We start from the raw sequence: 18,932 nt of genomic DNA, 5'->3' as shown, positions 1-18,932 counted from the left end.
TTACCCATATGTAGTTTATTTCTGATGAAGACTGAAGTCTTAGCTCTGTCTGGGCTTCCTATGGACCAGAACATGGACAGAGGAAGCTTTCCTCTCAGTAGCCTTATGATAAAGAGAGGAATCCAATCTCCAGTCCTGTCAGTCTAACAGTTTTTGACCGGCCTCTTGCAGATTGAATGTGAAGGAGGCAGGGAGCCTTATTCTCAGCAGGTACAAAAAAAGACTGTCTCGCTCCAGTCACATCCCATAAGCAGGGAGACTGGCAGTTCAGTTTCCAACTTTGTCTTAATTTCATGCATTTCACTCTTCTCGTTTTAGAGACTCCCTCTGTTTCCTTTCCTCTCCCGTTTCCTTTTCTGTGGGTGGCAGTCAGCTGGCCTGCTCAGCTTTCCTCCCCAGCTGGCCCTTCTGTCCTTTCTTTACAGTAAGTATCTTCTCTTCACCCTACTCCTAAAGCCTCTGTGTGATTCCCCATGCTTATTTCTGTTCATCTGCATGAAGTCTGCTATTTCCTTTTCGAAGTCCAGCTTCACTGCAATGCTTTGTATATTTTATAATTAAAAAACGGGTCTTTAGCTTCTTGCTGCCAGCAGCTCCTCCGTTGCTGCTGGCAAATGTCTCGGTGATTTATATGACCATTAGCATGGGAGAAGCAATGCCTGGGAACAAAGGCTGCAAAACAAGGAGGTGATGTGTGTTTGGAATAACAGTAGCAGTGGTTTGTGCATCTGTGGCTCATGCGCTGCATTGGTGCTGTGCTTGGATTTGTTTTTAGGGAGTGCATCAATACCTCTTAATGTTATGCTTGACTTGTATTCATCCTTTCCTCAGCAAAGTGATTTCTGTGGGAATTCATGCCTCTCAGGTGTCTGCTTTCCAGATGCATGAATGCTACATGGGGCCATAGAGGAGGGCTGCAGCACTGAACTGCAGCTGGGCACTGTGTCTTCTAACAGGACTCCTCTGAGCAGGGGATCTGGCACATGTCACAGCACTCCACCTGGGCTTTCAGCTGCTCCCTGACCAAATGAATGGGGTGACCTAAATAGCATATCCCAAAACAGATTGTTTTGTTGCATCCATAACAAGAAGCCACAGAGCAGTTGAGAGATGGTGAGGCTGTGACACAGAGATGTGGGACACCTGCATGGAGTAGGAACTGTGGTTGTGTTAGTCCTGTCGTGAACATGTCAGTCCTGACAGCTCTAGGATTTGGCCTGAGAAGGAGCTAGGTACCACCCAAAAGTAGCTTCAGATTTAATAAGGTGAATCTCATAGACTTTATTCTCCATAAATCTTCTTTGGAATTTGCTTTCTTTACATTTATATTCCCACCTATCCTTCTTTGAAAATCTCTTACAGGTTCCTCTCTAGCCAGCTTCTATTCCCTCAGCCTGACTCACAAACCTTTCTTCAAGGTCTTTTCACATCTTCCTAGTCCCAGGCTCTCCTCTAGTTTGCTGCCAGTTTTTCCCTGTTCTCTGGTACCCCTGTTGCTGGTGAACTGAACCTCTTAAACTCAGAAAATCTACCATTGAAGAGGTTTCTTTTCCCACTATAAAAGAAATAGCTGAAGTATCAGAGCTAATCTTAACTTCATCCCTGATAACGGTGCAGTCCAAGGAAATGGCATGTCCCAGCGTGCCACTGCCCATCTGCAGCAAATGTTTAATTTCCAAAAAGCCATGTGCTCTGTATGTTCTTCAGGGGCCAAGCAGCATACGAACACCTGTAGTCATCAGAGCCATCCAGACTTCTGAACACACTGACTGAAATGCTCAAAGTACAAAGAATCCATCAAGATTTACTCAGGAAAATCAGAGCTATGATTCTCTTTGGTTGCCTGGCTGTTCTGAAAAAGTAATTTCAAGTGTTAACACTTAAAATTTTTTTTATTCTAGTAATTTTAAAGAAAATTTAACTTTTATTTTTGAATGTAAACCCTTAATTATCCAGTCCTGGAGTCCCATCATTGTCTGCAGACAAATATGGAATATAAGATTCAGAAATGCTTAAGACCATGATTACAGCATCTCATTAAAATTAGTCAAACCAACCCTAGGAAGCATACCAAAGACCAGCAGCATTAAGGACTAGTTTGCATAATCACTCAGGCTGTGGTTGTGTGTGTAGTTTGAGTCAAGAGGCAATACAGGCAGGCTTGGGAGCTCATGAGGCTGAGCAAGTAAATTGTGCTCTGTTCTGTGTTGTTGACATGCAAACAGTTACCCGTAAGCTCTTAGTGCCAGTATTCCCATTCTTGGAATATCGTCGTTTGCATATTCTGCATCTCTAGTGATGGAAGGTTACTCTGCACACCTGAGAGTCTGTGGTCATGTAGTTTGCAGCGCCCCTCTGACAGTGTTAAGGGACCTGTCAACACAGATTTGGAAATGGTGTGTATACAAAAGTTTAACAGCCTTGAATCTAGTGGATATAAATATACCATAAATTTATACATAAATTATACATATACACAGCACAAACAAGAGGTACTTCCCTGAATTATGACTTCAAATACAGGTTTATCACATCAAATCAATACTGATGTGACCCGAGTAATAACAGTGATTGACTGCACAATCTACTTAAGACCTCGTAGTGAGGGAAACCTGGCTCATTTTGCCTCGTATAAATATTATACATATATAACGTCAGGGATCCTGACTTGTTTGTGACGTGTGCAGATAACTCAGGAGTAATCATCTTGCTTTCAGCTGACTGGGACCATCCTTTTTATTGCTCTCCTGATTCTCTTTCTGATGCTGGCTCTGGCTCTTCTGTGGTGGTTCTGGCCCCTTTGCTGCACAGTGGTAAGTACAAGTTTTTATTCTTTTGACTTAGTTTCGTCTCTTCTCTCCAAAAGCACAGAGTTAAAGTGTTGGAGTGAGTGGTTAACTTTGTTAACAAAAATGCTGCCAGGTTTGTAAGGCCTTGATTCAACAAATTGCTTAAAGTGCTTGTTGAAGTCACTCTGGTCTGGGTTTTTGAATGTTGCAAGGCCTATGTGATTTTGACACTGACTAAGAAGTTTAAGTGAGCTCGTAGACATGGCCCAAGTTTCTGTAGGGATTGAGACCTCCCTAGAACAAGATTTGAAACCTGCTGCAGAAGAGTGTAATGGAACTGATTTATTAATACGTGCATAGGCTGTTACAGTCCCTTTTAAAGACAAGAGTTAGGCTTTCTTTTTTATTCAGAGGAGCTGCAGGTTCTGAGTGAATATTTTGCACTAGCTTGATAATTGCATGATATTTTTAAGGCAGAACTACCAGAATATGGAGCTGTATATGAATTAATAGAGCACTTCTTGACTAATCAGATAGTTCAATGTGATGGATTTAGCTTCTGATCTGCATTTATTTTATGCCTGCTGAAAAGCAGTGGAGCTAATGAGAGGATTGAATGTGGAGGAATGGAGCACAGCAACCCATCTGTGATATGAGCAAGAAGGCAGAAAGATAAATGAACCCTACCATTATCTCAGATTTCTCCCATTGTTTATATATTCCAGGTGATCAAGGAGCCGCCACCACCACCACCTCCAGAGCCTGTAAGTATGCTATTTTTGAGCTGTTGCACTGTCTGCAGCCACTGTAGTGTATTCTGCTGGCCAGGAACATGTAGGTGTCTTAATGACACCTTGAAGACTGGGAGAGGAAGTCTTTTGGGTCAGGACAATTATTTCTGCCTTCTGGCCTCTTTATGTACACACAGCAAAATTATTTCTATCCACACAGAAAATAGTTGCATAACTCAGAAGTCCACAGACCAGCAGTTCCTATGGCATTTCATTCCTTCCGCTGTGCATCAAGTGGATGTGTAGGCAAATCTTTGCTTCTCAAACTGTGCTGAAAGCTGTCCCTACTTCAGTAAAGCTGCTGTTCTCAGCAGGAGTTTATCCCAGATAGGCAGTAAGGAACAAAGTCTGGCAAATAGAAGAAAGGACAATAAAGGCCACAGTCTTGTGGCTTTGGTACAGGAGAGAGAGACAAGAGCCTGCCCTGGCTGAGGCCCTGCTGCAGAGTGAACTTTGGAAGGACATTTAGCCTTTTCCCATTTAGGTTGAGAGCTGTTTAAGGCAGGGTTGTATTTAGCTCTTTTGGGGACAGTAGAATACTGATTCTGACCTCAGCTTAGTTTCACTGTACTAATTTCATGAAAATAATAGTGATAAATACAAATACCTCCAGAGAAAACTCATTCCCACCTTTATTTCTTTCCTAGGCGTAGACAGTTAAGATGGAAAAATACTTGCTTAACCCACAAGAGAAGCTTACAGTTTGCTGCTAACTGTTTTAGATGTGCCACGAAATGGGATAAAATGTGTATATATATTTATTATACTCTTAAATAAAAAACAAAACAAAAACGAAAACAACAAAACCCAACATCAAACCACAGTGCCTTTCTTGTATATTTATTTCCTGGACTTAGGATAAAACCAAAACAATAGGGAAAAAAACACTCAACAGAAAAAAATCAAACCAAAACAAAAAAAAAATCAGACCCCCTTACTAGTTAACAGAAATGTCAGGTCTAGTCTTGCCTGCCCATACTAAAGAATTTATTGGAGGAACTGACCCATGAACCATAGCTGAGAGATCAGGTGTCACTGAATAACTAATGGGAATACCCTTCTCCAAGGCATAACCTGAGAGTTAAATATGAACAAACAAAAATTAAGGCATGTTTAGCTATAATTGGCTTTTGTACTCTCAATTCCTTTTAAATTCCAATGTAGGGCAATTTTGAGAAAATACCACCTATTAATCTGACAATAATTTGTGTCCTTCTCTAGTATGTGGATTTCACTTTATTGTTGGATGGGGTTTTTTTAGTAAAAACTAAGTCCAGCCAGTGTTTCTAGAAACATACCTGTGCTGATAAAAATACGCAGACAGCACTGTGCATGGCCAGTCCAAGAGCAGCAGGCACATCTGCATATCAACATGAGGTGTAGTTATTTGACTTTATTAAAGAGTGTGAGGAATGAAGATGGTGTTGTAGGAGGCTTGTTGGGCCCTTTGCTCAATTATTCGTGTATTTGGAGAGTGTCATGGGGTGACTCAGCGTATTGATAGGGAGTCTCAGAAATCCCTGTGACTTCTGTCAGCTCAAGATGATAGAGCTGGAGATGTGGTCCCAGGGTTGTTGAACCAGAAACATTTGCCAACTTTTAGTTAAGTAAGAACAGAACAATGAACCTGAAGTAAAGCCCTGATTTGGGCTCTCCCACGTTCAAGAAAAATAATCTGCAGTCTTGGTAACTGCGGGTCAAAAACTCTGGATCTGAGTTTCCTGACAATTTGGAGATGTTCCAGTCTGAGTCCTGGTTCTAAACTGTACAGCCTGAGCCAGACTCTACAAAGAATCAAGCAGTGTAGAATAACTAGTTACAGCTGCCATGAGAAAAGGGTCTGATGCACATGTTAGAAAACTCACAGTGGTAGCTTTTTTCCTCTGTTAGGTGACATTAAGTTCTAAAAGCACAATTAATAAATGATTTCTTTGGGCTAACTGATTACTGCATTTTCTGCATAGCATAGTGGCAAGCCAGTATAATGTACGATTCATCTCCACTTTGCCTTCCCTTACAAGTCAGTTGTGATTTTGAAGCTCAATGCATATTTGACTAAATAAAAGCTGCCTGGAGAGAGGAATAGTCAATCCTCTTTGGCTTCCCTAGTTAAAATTGCAGCTGCAACAACAAGAGACTTTTGTTTTTTGTCAGAATATAACAGATAAAGCCAGATATCCAAGGACTGAACTATAGGATGTTCAGTTGTTTTCCACAGTTTATGCTGTTTATGTGAGAACAGCAGTAACGTCTCCCTGTCTTTTCCATAGGAATCAGATGATGAAGATGGATTGCCAAAGAAAAAGTGGCCAACTGTGGATGCATCTTATTATGGAGGTCGAGGTGTTGGTGGGATTAAGAGGATGGAGGTATTTGGCTTGTTCTTTAGTGTTGTAAAAATCAGCACATTTAATTATAAATCGTAGCAATATGTTTTTATGATTTTTAAAAAGTAACCTTGATGGTCTAAAGACTGGGATTTAATTAGGGCTTGTCCACCTGATTGCACCAAGTAACAGACATGAAGCTGTCATCATTTGCATGAATAATTAAATGGATCTAGCATTATGAGCCAGAGAAAATTTGCAGTTTAAGAAATGGGATAAACACCAAAAGAAGTTTTAATTTACTGAATCAAATCCTTCAGGGCAGTTGGGTCCAGTTCTTTTGTCTCAGGCAGAGTTACACTGGCTTTGGGCATTTGAGGGTGCCATCTACACTATGCCTGGCTGGCAGGAAGCAGTTGCTTTGAAGAATTTAAACCAGTGATTTTTCTTTTTGCTTGTTTGTTTCTTTTTTGTTTGTATGTTTTGAGTTTGTTTTTTTGAGAGTTTTTTTTCAGTTAAGCATTAACTCTTCATGCACAAAAGCACATCTGTGTTGAAATTGGCCAATGAATCAACTCCTGCCCTGGGATTTATGCACAAACCAGTTGATATGTAAAGTAAGGTGTTACTGTGAAAGAAATTTGCCTTGTGGTGTCCTGTGGCATGTATATTTTAGGGAGTCAGTGGATAATGCTGTGATCGGCTACTAATTCCTGTAAATAACCATGTTAGTGAAATAGTTCAATATTCCTACCCATGGATGATATAAGGCAGGGCACTGTCACTCACCTGTATCAGCTGAGGGCCTAATGATTACTTCTAGGGATGTCACACCAGAAACTCCCACTATATTTAATTGTTAGCTGGGGGAGGTGGGCTAACGTAAGCCAGCTGGGGGTATGGGCCCAAAAAGGGATAACAGAACAAAGGCAATGGCTTCTCAGCAAGTCCCTTCAAGTCTGCAGTTGAAATATTGCATTTTAATATCCCTAGCCATTTTCCTTGGGAGAACTTTATCCTTGATGCTGAGTAACCCCATGGATCATATATTGTCTTTAAATGCGGGGTCTCATTTCTGTTTGAGGTAAGTCAGACAACAAAATCAGAATTTCAGCTTGAAATCAGTAGTGTATAGTTTGTGAAGATAAAGTTACTGACTTCTCTTGTGACTGTGCAAGGTCATCTTTGGAAGAGCTGGTTTTGGTAGTAGCTGCACAAGTTTGAGGGCTGATGCTCTTAAACCACTCATGTACTTGTCCACTGACTCTTTTTTCATTTTGAATTGAACAACAAGGACCTGCTTAGGGCTAACTGTAAAGACTGCCTACCTTCAGCTGGTGCTGCTGCCTGCTTTTTGCATGAGGCAATGGGAAGTCTATTACACCTGTGCTAGCACAGCTGGGAAGAGTGCTTCAGGTTTCACTTGGAAATGGGTTAATCTGCCCTAGGTGCTGTGAATTCCCACATCACCTTAGGTTCAAAGGCTAGTAGTTCAAGCAGCTTTTGAGTGAGACTATTTGACTGTTAAATGTCTGTTTCTGATTACAGTGGGAGTTTGGTGCCTCCATAAATTTTGGCTTCATGTCTGGTGGCATTGGGTCATCTGATGGGAACTAGATTAATGTCAGTGAAAACCACCTGCTGGTGGGGACTGCTGAAATGTCTCTACTTACATTATGCTCTCCTGACTTCAGGTGCGATGGGGAGACAAGGGATCAACGGAGGAAGGAGCAAAATTGGAGAAGCCCAAAAATGCTATTATTAAGTTGCCAGAACAAGAGTATGAGCCATGGGAACCCAAGCCAAAAAAGCCCCATGTGAGAAAACCACCTTCCCGGCGGAAATGGTACACTCCAATCAAGGTAATGTGTCTGCCCCTCAGTTTTACCAAGTCTCTTACGTCATGCATGTTACTACATCCTGCTTCCTTAGCACAACGTTTCTTGTGGTGGTGTTGAGAGACCCTATTTAGAAAAATGGCCAGTAACCCTCAACTTTGCCCACATCTTGGAACATGCATTTCACCTGGCACTGTGTTGCCATAGTTTTTTGAGGAAGAGTGGAGGGTGTTGGAGGGTGTGAGCTGATATATTCCTTCTCTCAGCTCACTCCTTCCTTTCAGGTACTTTTGCACAGCTTGGATTGCAACAGCAGATATTTCAGCTCTTAGGGAGGGTGGATGCTGTTTTGTGTCATCTCAAGGCAGCATACAAAGAGGATCAGATAAAGTGCACCGTCCTTGCTTTGGCTGCGCTGTGGCTAAGGCCTTGGGTTGGGATTCTGCTCTGTTCCCCTCTAGTTCAGCCACAAGATGTATTGTGTGATTTTGGGCAAGTCACTCAGTCTCTCCACACTTTCATCCCCATTTCTCCTGTGTCATTATAGTATCTGGTGTCTCCCTGTCTTTTAATGTATGTATCCTCACACAACCCTTGAGGCAGGGCAGAGCTGTTATCTTCACTTACAGAGAAGGAAGCTGGAGGGCTAGCACAGGCCAAGGGAGCAGCATACCATGCTCATCCCAGAAACCTGAGACCATGTCTCAAACCAGTGCTCTGTGGGATGAGGTCGCTCCTCCCCACCATGCACACAGATCAGTTGAACAGTGCCTGAATTTATTATTTGAAAAATACCTGTGAATTTTAAAGCTTGCCTAGGTAGGTAGTCTTGTGGCTGTGTGTTCCAGCTCACCTCTCATCAGTACAGTACGTTGGTTGTTCTGCCTTTTGTTAACGTAACACCTGTCTAATTGTGCCTCTTAGGGGAGTTGTTCACATTAAACTACAGGTATCTTCAGTGAGTTTTGAGCAGGCTGAATTTAGCCCATTGCATACCAGGTGCATGTTACCCTGTTGAGGTCTTTTCTGGTGGTCTAGATAAGCAGTATACAGAGGGCAAGGGCACAGGAGCAATGTTTGTATCAACATTTTAATACAGAAAGGCAGGATCAACTCACCTGTAGTTTAATCTCATGCTGTTTTCCCAAAATGTCTTGGTCGTGTCATTTTTATTCTTTTTTATTTATTCCAGGGCAAACTTGATGCACTGTGGGCTTTGGTTCGACGAGGCTATGATCAAGTCTCTCTTATGAGACCACAGCCGGGGGATAAGGTAAGGTGTCACAAACACACTGGCATGTTACTCCTCTGTTAGCAGCAATGCTCTTCCCTCCCAACCACTGCATCTTTTTTTTTATCTTTTTTTTTTTTGTGTGTGACTTCACCTCTTTTCACATTACCCTGAGGCTAAAAATTTGTCACAAGAACCAGAGATTTCAAAATGAGCTACAATGTTTGCTGTGGCATCTATTTAAAAGTATTTCCCCAAAAGGTCAACAGCAATATCTCCCCTGTGATGATTTGAGCGGACCAAGGAAGAAGCTGGCTGGCAGCAGTAGTGTATGAGACCTTTTTCAGCCATATAAGTTCTTAGCAGGTTTTTTTCTGGGTGAATGTGTTGAAGTCAAAGAATAGGTTCTTTGTTTGTGGGTTCTGGGGGACTGCTTGTTTTGAATTTAATATGCAGTAGTCATTCTACAACAGTAATTATCATTCCTACCCACCTTCATAAAAATGCTTCTCAGATTTAATAATGAAGCAATTAATGAGAGAAATCATGAACTGTGCAGATATTGAACAAATTATAGCAAAGTTGATGGAGAATAGAGTTGTAGAATTCTGTGCAAAGACATATTCCTTGGTCACGTCCTGTATGTAGGCAGAGAGTATCTCCTGCCTTGATAAAGTCTATAGGCCAAACATAAGCCAGGAGATCCCTCCTGAGAGGAAGCAAGGAGTCTACATCTTTCACAGCCACAGAGATGTCAGCGTGCAGTCACTTGCGATAGCTTAGTTCAGAGCTCTCACAATTTCCCTGTGAGCCTGGAACCTTTACAGTTATCTCTATCTTGTTATTCTGTGGGGACAACTCCATAAGAATTGAGTGCTGCTGAAAACCTTCAGATTTGGCTTTCTGTGGTGGTGCTTCAAAACATGAGGATTGAGCAGAGACAACAGCATTTTTCTTCCCCTCTGTGGCCCTTCTCTGGCCAGAGTTTGTACATTTCATCACCTTGGCTATCGAGTTACAGCAGTAGGGACCATAAAGTGCTTTTCTGGGGTCGGAGTGGTGCAGAGGCCCTTGTTCTGGGCCTCTTGGCTTGAAAGTCTTGGGTGACTTTCACACCTAATAACAGACTTTAAAGTAGCCCTAATTTGCATCATCTGGAGCAAATAAATTGCATCCCTCTGGCTTTTGGTAAAATTTTGTTATGGCATTTGTCTAGTTATTAACCAAACATGCGGCTTCAGTATTTAAAATTTAGTCTCTTCCATTTTTCTTTTGGTGCATAAGGAAACTAAGAGAACAAACTCAGCTTCCTATGCTGTTTTGTAAAATGGTCTTAACTGTTTCACTAAGCTACATTTTCACAGCAGCTGTGCTCGAGACACCTTATTTACTTTTTAAGCACGATCTAGAGCTTCTGAATAGGCTCTTTAGGCCCAGCTGTATTTTGATAGCACTAACATTGTATAATATGAATCTGTCCTCTGCCTTTAACTCCCTCAGTTGGTACATTTCTATCAGTGCAGAACACAACAGAGCCTCTGTTAGCCTGCATGATCAAGAAACATGCAGAGGGCTGGCTATGAACAGGGATCCTCAGTTCCTTGCCTTCCAGCTCTGCTGCGGGGAGGACAAGGGGCTCAAAAGAAGCGATGTAAAACAGAGCAAGCTGAAGGATCAGGGAGAACATTAGAAAAACCAAATGTACATCTGGGAAATAGGGTGGAAAGAATTCTATTGAGCCAGATTTGCTGGAAGAATAGGATCATCTCTGTTCCCTGGCCTGTGAAATTAACTAAAGCTGATGAATATTGAAAGCAAAACAAGAAAATGACTAGTCATCCTTCTGCTGTTTTTTAAAAAAAAAAAAAAAAAAAAGGCTATCACAGGCCTGTATTTCAGGGAGAAAGCTTGCACAGAAAAGAGCAAGGTTATTATTTATTGTTTGGTTGACTTTTCTAGTAGCAGCCCCTCAGTGGTGAACTGATTCTGTGTGAATTAGGCTTTTGGTGTGGGTGAGGTGTATAAATATACATGCATGTACACATGAGTGTATGTGAGTATGCGCACACTTACTTTGTGGCTGAAGAATAGGGAGATCAAGTCAGTGCTGTGAATGACTGGCAGTGTGGAGAGCCTGGAGATCTGGCTGAGCAGAGCTGGAGGAGCCAGGCAGCCACAGGAGCAAGCCCACAGCTCTGCTCCACCCAGCCCAGGCAGGGACAAGGTCACTCCTGTGCGGGTGTGCTAACAGCAGTCAATGGGTTTTGGTTTACTGTTGGGTAGACATGAAAGTAAAACCTGACATGCCTTGGCCACAGTTCTTCCAGACTGTGTTATCCAGACACCAGTGACTGTGTGGTGATCTTGGAGAGAGGGATTGCTTTGCTTTATGGGGTTTTGAGGGATCTAGGGGGACAGGGGGAAAAGTGCTTCGGATTTGTTAGTTTGCCTTTTTTTGTTTGATTTTAAATTTCATGGTTGTTCAGGAAAACTTAGAGCTCAGTAATCAAAAGGAACATCATTCAACTCTGTTTTGGGAGTGGTATTTGGATTCATAAGTCAGAAAATTCCTATTTCTGAATTTTCCACAATCAGTCAAGTTATTATCTTTACATTTTTAGGTATTATCAGATATATAGGCTGTTTCACATTGGAACAAGATAACTCACTGAAGTTACACTTTCCAAATTTCTGTTTCACAATTTACCTCCATTGAAAAAAAGAAAAGTTTTAATTTTTCATTTTTATTGCTTCTGTTTGGCATATTGTTTGCTTTTTGAAGCAATTGGAAGAAATTATAGCAAAATACTTTTTTCTGCCTAATGAAAATACTAATTATAGAGAAGAGAACATCCACAGTACAGGGAGGAAAGTCTTTTTCACAAGTGTTTTGGGATGGGAGAAGATGGCAAAGGAGAATTTTTTGACATTAAAAGATTCTTTAAAAACTGTTTTGAAAAGTGTATTCAAATGTTCCCATTTGAAAATGAGTACTGTGGTTTGGGAGCTTTTCTCCCCAGTAAATCTGAAAAATACTTGTAGAAAAACTCTTTCTGTGGTAGTTTTGCTGGAAGATGAATATGTTAATGTTTTTGATACATTCACCAATGTACCTGGTTTTGTCACAGAGAAGCAAAAGTCTGTTATACATTTTTTAGAGCTGCATCTTTCCCCCCCAACACAGCCCTCTTCTCTTTGGCTTTGCAAACCATACAGTGGAGGCAGTATTGCTACCAGGTTTTCAAATCATGACTTCTCCCCCACTCTCATCATGAAGTGAAGTTAAAAACAGCACTGTGTTTGAGTCTTCATGTGGTGAAGCCCATTCCAGAGTGTGTGAGAGCCTTGCAGTGAAAATTTAGGCTGAAGCATGTGTGCAGGAATACACAGCTGACTGCTGCAAGGGCCTTTCTCTTGTCCTTTCCTCTGGGTGGCCAGGGCTGCTGTTCGTCCATCCTCGTCTTCCTTCACCATGATCCTGTTGCCTTTCCCACACTACCTGCTCTCTTCCTTACCTGTGCTCCCCTTGGACTCCTGCCCTAGACATTCCCTTCCATTTTCTTCTGTGTTTTCTTCCTCTTCTTGCTGTCTCTCTCCGTTCTTGTTTTCCTACACCTCCCCTTGATGAGATAGACTGGTGTCCTGCCTTCTGGGAGTAGTGGGCTGGTGACAAGCTTCCTTCCCCTGTTCTGCTCACACTGCAGGAACTGTGCTGGTAGCAGCACACCCTGGGTTATGGCCTCACAGCAGAGCTGGCTGAGGCTCCTGAGAGCTCCCCTGCCCTGGCTCATGCCTTCCATGGACTGATCAACGAAATGATCACAGGATGGATGACCCATCAGTATTAGGCAGGATTGTATTAATAGGGCTGGCTGTGAAAATCACAGGTGCTTTCTGGAACTGCCTATTTAAAGAAAACCAGCCAAGCGCAAGCTCTGATGCCCCTTCTCCTGGGAGCTGTGCTCCCAGTGTTTGGCTTCGCTCCTCGCAGTCTCCATTTAAGATCATATCACAGTACCAGTGCTGAAATTGGTTATTACTTTGGCAAGTACCTCAGTTAAGGGTCACAGGACCCTGCTCACTCAACTTCTGCCACTCCTAGCAGGAGCTTCTGTTGCACCAGGATGGACAGCAAGGGATAAACACACTTACCTCTACCCCATCATTAGCAGATAGGCTGCTATTTGTGGGATGGATTTTTGCTGAGCTCTCAGAGAGCATCAGCAGATGAAAATGTCTAGTGGCTCTGCTGCAGACTGCTGGGTTTTCTTCCTTTGTACATTACTGCAAGGTGAAGCCTTCACAGGCATTTGTGCTACTGCTGCAGTGATTGATCCCTTGGAGCTAGGCTGCTCTTCTTCCCTTCCACCCCCAGAGATTCGGGACTTAAAGGACTAGCAGTCGCCTTTTTGGACCAGGAAAGGGACTGACAGCTCTGAGGTGGGGATACTGCTCATTCAGCAACAGGGAGCATGTCAGAGTGCCACGTGGCCTGGTAAGCAGTTATGCGTTGCTCAAGATACTCAGACTGCCTTGAGGACTTCCCTGTCACTGTGTTGTCCTGAGCTTGGTTCTGAGCTTGCAGGGGGCTGCTATGAAGATTGGAGTTTGGGAAATATTAATGTCTGGCTATCATGAAATATCTTATCGAAACCACAGTAACTGGTGAGGCAGGTTGTTGGTAGTCTCTGCAAAAGGGATCTTTCGAGCTTCTTCCCCTTGGCCTCATGGATCAAAAGTGGGGCTGTTACCAACACCAGCAAGTAAAAATTAAAAGCCCCATTATGTGCAGAGAAGGTGAGATGCTTCTTTCAAATGGTCTGCTTAGTTGCTGCTTTCAGCAATTCCATTCCGTTTTGCATTTCAGCACATACTGTCACAGGAAATTCTCAGAGGCTTGGTTTACCAAAAACCTCAACTGAAAAAAAGAAGACATTTTTCTCCCCAGGCAGAATTGCTCTTGTGTATTTTAAAGCTTTAGAAAGTGATCTCATTTTTGTCACTGAAAATTACCTGCAACAGAGAGGGAGAGTGTAGTCTGGATTTTGCTGTCACCATCACCCTTGTATATTCATGGGACTTTACTTGGGAAAAAAAGCAGTGCTTTAACATTACTACCCTGTGGTTTGCACATGCGAAGCCCTTTCCTGGGGAAGGGGACTAGAAGCAGTCTGTATAAAAATCTGAAAGCCTTTTTTCCTTCTTAATTCCATAAAACAAGGTAAAAAGGCTGCTGTGCAGCCAAAAATGTCATAAACTATGAGCTGCTGGTCATTTTGGAAGCCAGAACTTCTGGGTCCTTTCAAGTTCACACCATTGAGTTACTCTGGCTTTGAACAAGGCACAGCAGCTGGAATTTTAAACACCAGCCTCTGAAATGAGAACAGGAGTATTTGGGTTCCTTATTCTGTGTGTCCCTTTCAGAATGATCACTCTTAAGCTGATAGGTTTGTTAAAGCTCAGAAGATCTGATTACCCTCAAATTTTGAGTGATTCCTTATAATGCTGACCAAGACATCTATGTGCTTTAGTTTTCCCAGCTGCAAAATAATCATGAGAACACAGGATTTACCTTCCTTACAGCTGTGAGGTTTAGTTAAGTCCTGCCAGGCACTTGGGACTCCTCAGATGAATGGTGGGAGACCAAATCTGTGGATTATTAGTGGCTAGTAATTACTTTCTGGCTGCTACATCAGCAGTTTGAGTGCAGCCCATAGGGATGGCAGCACCTGCTTGTCACTCCACGCTGGCTGCCCACATACCAGTGCTATTTGGAGCTCATTTGAATTACTTATTCTCAAGACCAAGTAATGGTCTTTAATAGACTCCCTTGCCACATGGAGATGTGTTGTGATGGCTCAGGTAGTAATTGGTAGAGCTGCAGGGGGTGCTGGAAAAGCAGCACTGAGATCCTTCAGACTGTATTCAGCAGTGACTGCTGCCTGGTTCTGTGGCTTTCCTCCCTTTGCTTAATCTTTCAGCAGCCAAGAGATGAGGACATCACCTGCCACAGTAGGTGATCTCACTTTGTCACTTTCAATGAAAATGCGATGCATGTAGCTCCTGTTTTACTTCTTTTTTTTTTTCCTTTTTGCTAAGGACACCAGTATCTGTAAGGTTCATTCCGTCTGTAGTAGGCGTGGCATGGGGTTAAAAAGCTCCCTGGTGTGAGACCAGTGTCCTAAAACACAGTTCCCATGATGTGTTGAGCACTGCAGCTGGAAACAGATAATCAGTGACTACTGAATTTCCTGTCCTACAAGAAGCCCCCCTACTGGCATTACCTCTCACTGGTGCCAGGATCCTGTTATTTCTGATGTAGAAGAAGAATTCACAAATAGGCTTTGGAGATAGATGTTGCCTGTCTGCCCCTGGGTGGAACTAGCAGTCTGTCCATGTCTTTGGGAGCCAGAAGCATGCTCAGTAACAACAATCACAGGAGGCTCTTCTGAAGGATGGGTATAAATCCCAGGGCTGGTGCCACGTAGCATACAAGATGAAGAAGGATTGGCCTTGTAATTAAGACAGTGAGGTGTGACTTTGGAGACCCTGGCTGTAGCTGATGTAAGTTACTTCACTTTTGTTGTACTGTGTTCCACAGTGATAAATGAGGTGAACAGTAAGTTCTCGGAGGGCGAGCCCATGTTCCGAACAGCACTTTGAGCACTTCATAGATGGACTCTGCTATTCCTAAAACATGTGTACCACTTTGATATTTTTTGATATTTATGGTAAAGGAACAGGTTCATCTGGTCTAATTCTCATTTTTTTATAGGGAATGTGACTTCGGGATAAGAACTGGGGACTTAGCCCCCTGTTAACTGCAACTCTGACATGTCTGCCTTGGGGGATTTAGACTCTTGTGTATTGTTATCACAGTTTCCTAGGCAGCACTTCACTGGTGCTCCACAATCATACTTAAGAGTACAGTGCATCTAGGCTCTGCAGGCCTGACTTACGAGGAGGCCCACAAGTGGAGGTACATCTTTTTTGAGAAGACAACTGCTCAAATGCATGTGCAGTTCTTACTAGGACTGTATGTACAGATCCACAATTTGTACGTGCAAATGAACAGATATGCTGTGGCAAATATGTTTATTTGTTTCTTGGCAGCACCCCTCGATGAATGCTGAACGCCATATTACCTTGTTTCAGTTGGATTGCTGGGAGCTTTGCATCCCTTATTGTCTTCTGAATTGGGTAACAGTCCAGAAATTAATCTATGTAGCCTTCCTTAGCTTTCTGCTTACATACTTATAGTAACTATCATAGAATTACAGAATGGTTTGGAATGGAAGAGACCTTAAAGATCATCTAGTTCCAACCCCTCCATTCCACTAGACCGGGTTGCTCAAAGCACAATCCAACTTGGCCTTGAACACTGCCAGAGAGGGGATAGTCACATTTTCTCTAGACAACCTGTTCCAATATCTCACCACCCTCACTGTAAAGAATTTCTTCCTTATATCTAATCTAAATCTGCCCTCTTTCAGTTTAAAACTGTTACCCCCTGTCCTATCACTATACTCCCTGATAATGAGTCCCTCCCCATCTTTCCTTCAGGCTCCCTTTACTTACTGGAAGGCCACTATAAGGTCTCCCTGGAGCCTTCTCTTCTCCAGGCTGAACAACCCCAACTCTCTCAGCCTCTCCTTGTAAGGGAGGTGCTCCAGCCCCCTGATCATCTTCGTGGCCCTCCTCTGGACTTGTTTTGATGGGTCTATGTCCTTCTTATGTGGGGGTCCTTGGAACTGGACACAGTACTTCAGGTGGAGTACTGTGGAGACCCATAATCTCTCAGTCAGCTCCTCATCTATCCCCAGGCAGAGGTCCATGTGCTCCAGCTAGTCATTGACATAGAGGGTGACACCTCCTCCTCATGTCCCTTGCCTATATTTCCATTCCAACATTGCAGTCATAGAGGTCATCCCACCATGTCTTCATGATGCCAATAAGATTGTAGGCATGCATATGTCTCTAGCTCCTTTTTATTCCCCATGCTATGTGCATTTGTATAGCAACATTTAAGTTGGGCCCCTGATGAAGCTGATTTACTGGCTGGAATTCCTTTTTGCTGCTCTTCAGGTATTCTCCTGCTGACCTGTGATCTCTCTCCAGGCTCTGGGCATCTATTGCTGTCACTGGCAGCAAGCTGATAGGGTGGGATGGATTGAGGTTCCCCTCCCCTGGCAACTTTAGTTGAAAGCCCTCTTCATCAGCTTGGCAAGCCTGTGACTGAAGGTGCTCTTCCCCTTCTCTGACAGACGGACCCCATCAGCCCTCAGTAGAGCAGGTTTCTCAAAGCAAGTCCCACAGTCTAAGTAGCTGAACCTCTGGCTGTGGCACTAGTCCCATAACCAATTGTTGATTTGCCAGATTTAATTTTCAAACCTCTTCCCTTTGACTGGGAGGACCAATGAAAAAACTGCCTGTGCTCCAGAGTCCCTTACTGCCGCTCACAGGGCTCTGTAATCCTTCTTGATGCTCCTCAGACTTCTCCTGGCTGGATCATTGGTGCCTGCTTTCTACTGCTGTGGGACAGGTCACTATCTCTGTTGAAACCACGGTGTATAACAGAGTTTGTATGAGAGGTGGCAATAGGGTGCTCATGGAAAAGAGTAACTTCAAAATGCAGAGCTGGTACTTGATAGACTGGTCAAGCTGCAGCGGGGAAACATGACAGGAGTATATTTGCATAGAGTGTTAGGTCTCTATATCATACCTGAAATGGGAAGGAGAGTTCCGTGTCAGGACTTTGGTACTTGAGTTTCTTCCCTGGTGTGTTCATTCTTAGAAATCAGAAGGGGTTGTGTCCCAAGAAGCTCTTCCATCCAACTTAATGGAGGAGTTTTTGGGGGAGAAGCGGTTTTTTGTGCTTTGTAAATATGCCAACACTGATAATGAGCTGTATGAGTCTCATCCTAGGAGAAGACAATCCTTGTGAGATAAGCACAGAGGAACCTGGGAACTCTGGGTTTACCATCTACTTGCTCTAGGTAGCAGCAGAGTCATTTAAAGGCCAGTTACCCAGATATGGGTTGGAGATACTTGAATCTGTTTCCAGACTCTAAACAAAGAGGCAGCTTGTCTATGTGGTGGGCCATGATCTTACATTTTTGGATGAGGCAAGGAAAAATAATAACCATTTTCACCAGAAATCTCTGAGTCTCCAACATTGTCCTATACCCTAGGCGGGTAAAGAGTATTGTGCTCTTCCTCTGTGCATGCCATAATCCCAGTTTGCTCCTGAAGAGACAATCAAATAATTCACCCCAGAAAGCATGATGACACTTAACTGCAGTTTAAGCAAGACCAGTTATGGTCCTTTGTGGCCTAATTTGCTCCTCCCAGCAAGCTGCCAATACCTCAAGGCTGAGCCTGTTGCACCCAGCAAATGTTTGTTGCTCTTGTTGCTATGCTCCAAAGCCCTCCCTGTTCTAGGTGATGGACAAATGTAAGCTCCTTTTCCCTGAAAATGCCAAAGGAAAAAGAAAAATCTTTTGCAAACAAACCACTGTTGTTTTTTCTTGAACCACATTCTAGTCTGGTCAGCATTCAAGTGTGGAAATGCATGGTGCTGTGGTTAAAACAAGGGATGTGAGTCACGAGTCCTGAACTTGTAAATACCATTTTTTTTCTCCCCTAAAGCTGCTGTATAACCTTGGGTATATGACCTGACAGTGGCTCTCCTCACTTCCTCCATTCTGTGAGCCTCATCCATAAAACCTGTCAGAAAAGAGGAGGTCAGTAAATCATGCGTTGTGAGTGCAGGTTTAGGTTAAGATACTTCTCTCAGGTTTGGGTGAGATTTGGTATGATTGTACTTCGAGATCTACTGAATATAAAGTATGCCTGACATACCTTAACTTTGATTATGCCCGTTGTCATCCTTTTCTGTTCCATTTGCCTCTTCAGTTTTTTTAGGGCTCAGATTCAACAGGCTTTGTTATGGACCT

The 18,932-nt window shown here is 43.0% G+C and overlaps 1 protein-coding gene across 3 annotated transcripts in view; it reads left to right on the top strand.

Moving 5' to 3' along the window:
• The window catches only part of ANTXRL (ANTXR like), a 76,929-nt gene that overhangs the window by 44,639 nt on the left and 13,358 nt on the right, over positions 1-18,932 (top strand). For 2 of the 3 annotated variants that reach the window (XM_074907371.1, XM_074907369.1), the window contains exons 13-17: positions 2,718-2,813; positions 3,488-3,553; positions 5,851-5,949; positions 7,602-7,769; positions 8,938-9,018. In XM_074907371.1, coding sequence (XP_074763472.1) covers positions 2,718-2,813; positions 3,488-3,553; positions 5,851-5,949; positions 7,602-7,769; positions 8,938-9,018 — 510 coding nt within the window. The remainder of the gene's footprint in view (positions 1-2,717; positions 2,814-3,487; positions 3,554-5,850; positions 5,950-7,601; positions 7,770-8,937; positions 9,019-18,932) is intronic. The other variant, XM_074907370.1, reaches the window with a different exon arrangement.

This window comes from Athene noctua, chromosome 5 (assembly GCF_965140245.1).
Source record: "Athene noctua chromosome 5, bAthNoc1.hap1.1, whole genome shotgun sequence".
In the NCBI taxonomy this organism is placed as follows: domain Eukaryota; kingdom Metazoa; phylum Chordata; class Aves; order Strigiformes; family Strigidae; genus Athene; species Athene noctua.
This window is presented reverse-complemented; position numbering and strand designations above follow the sequence as displayed.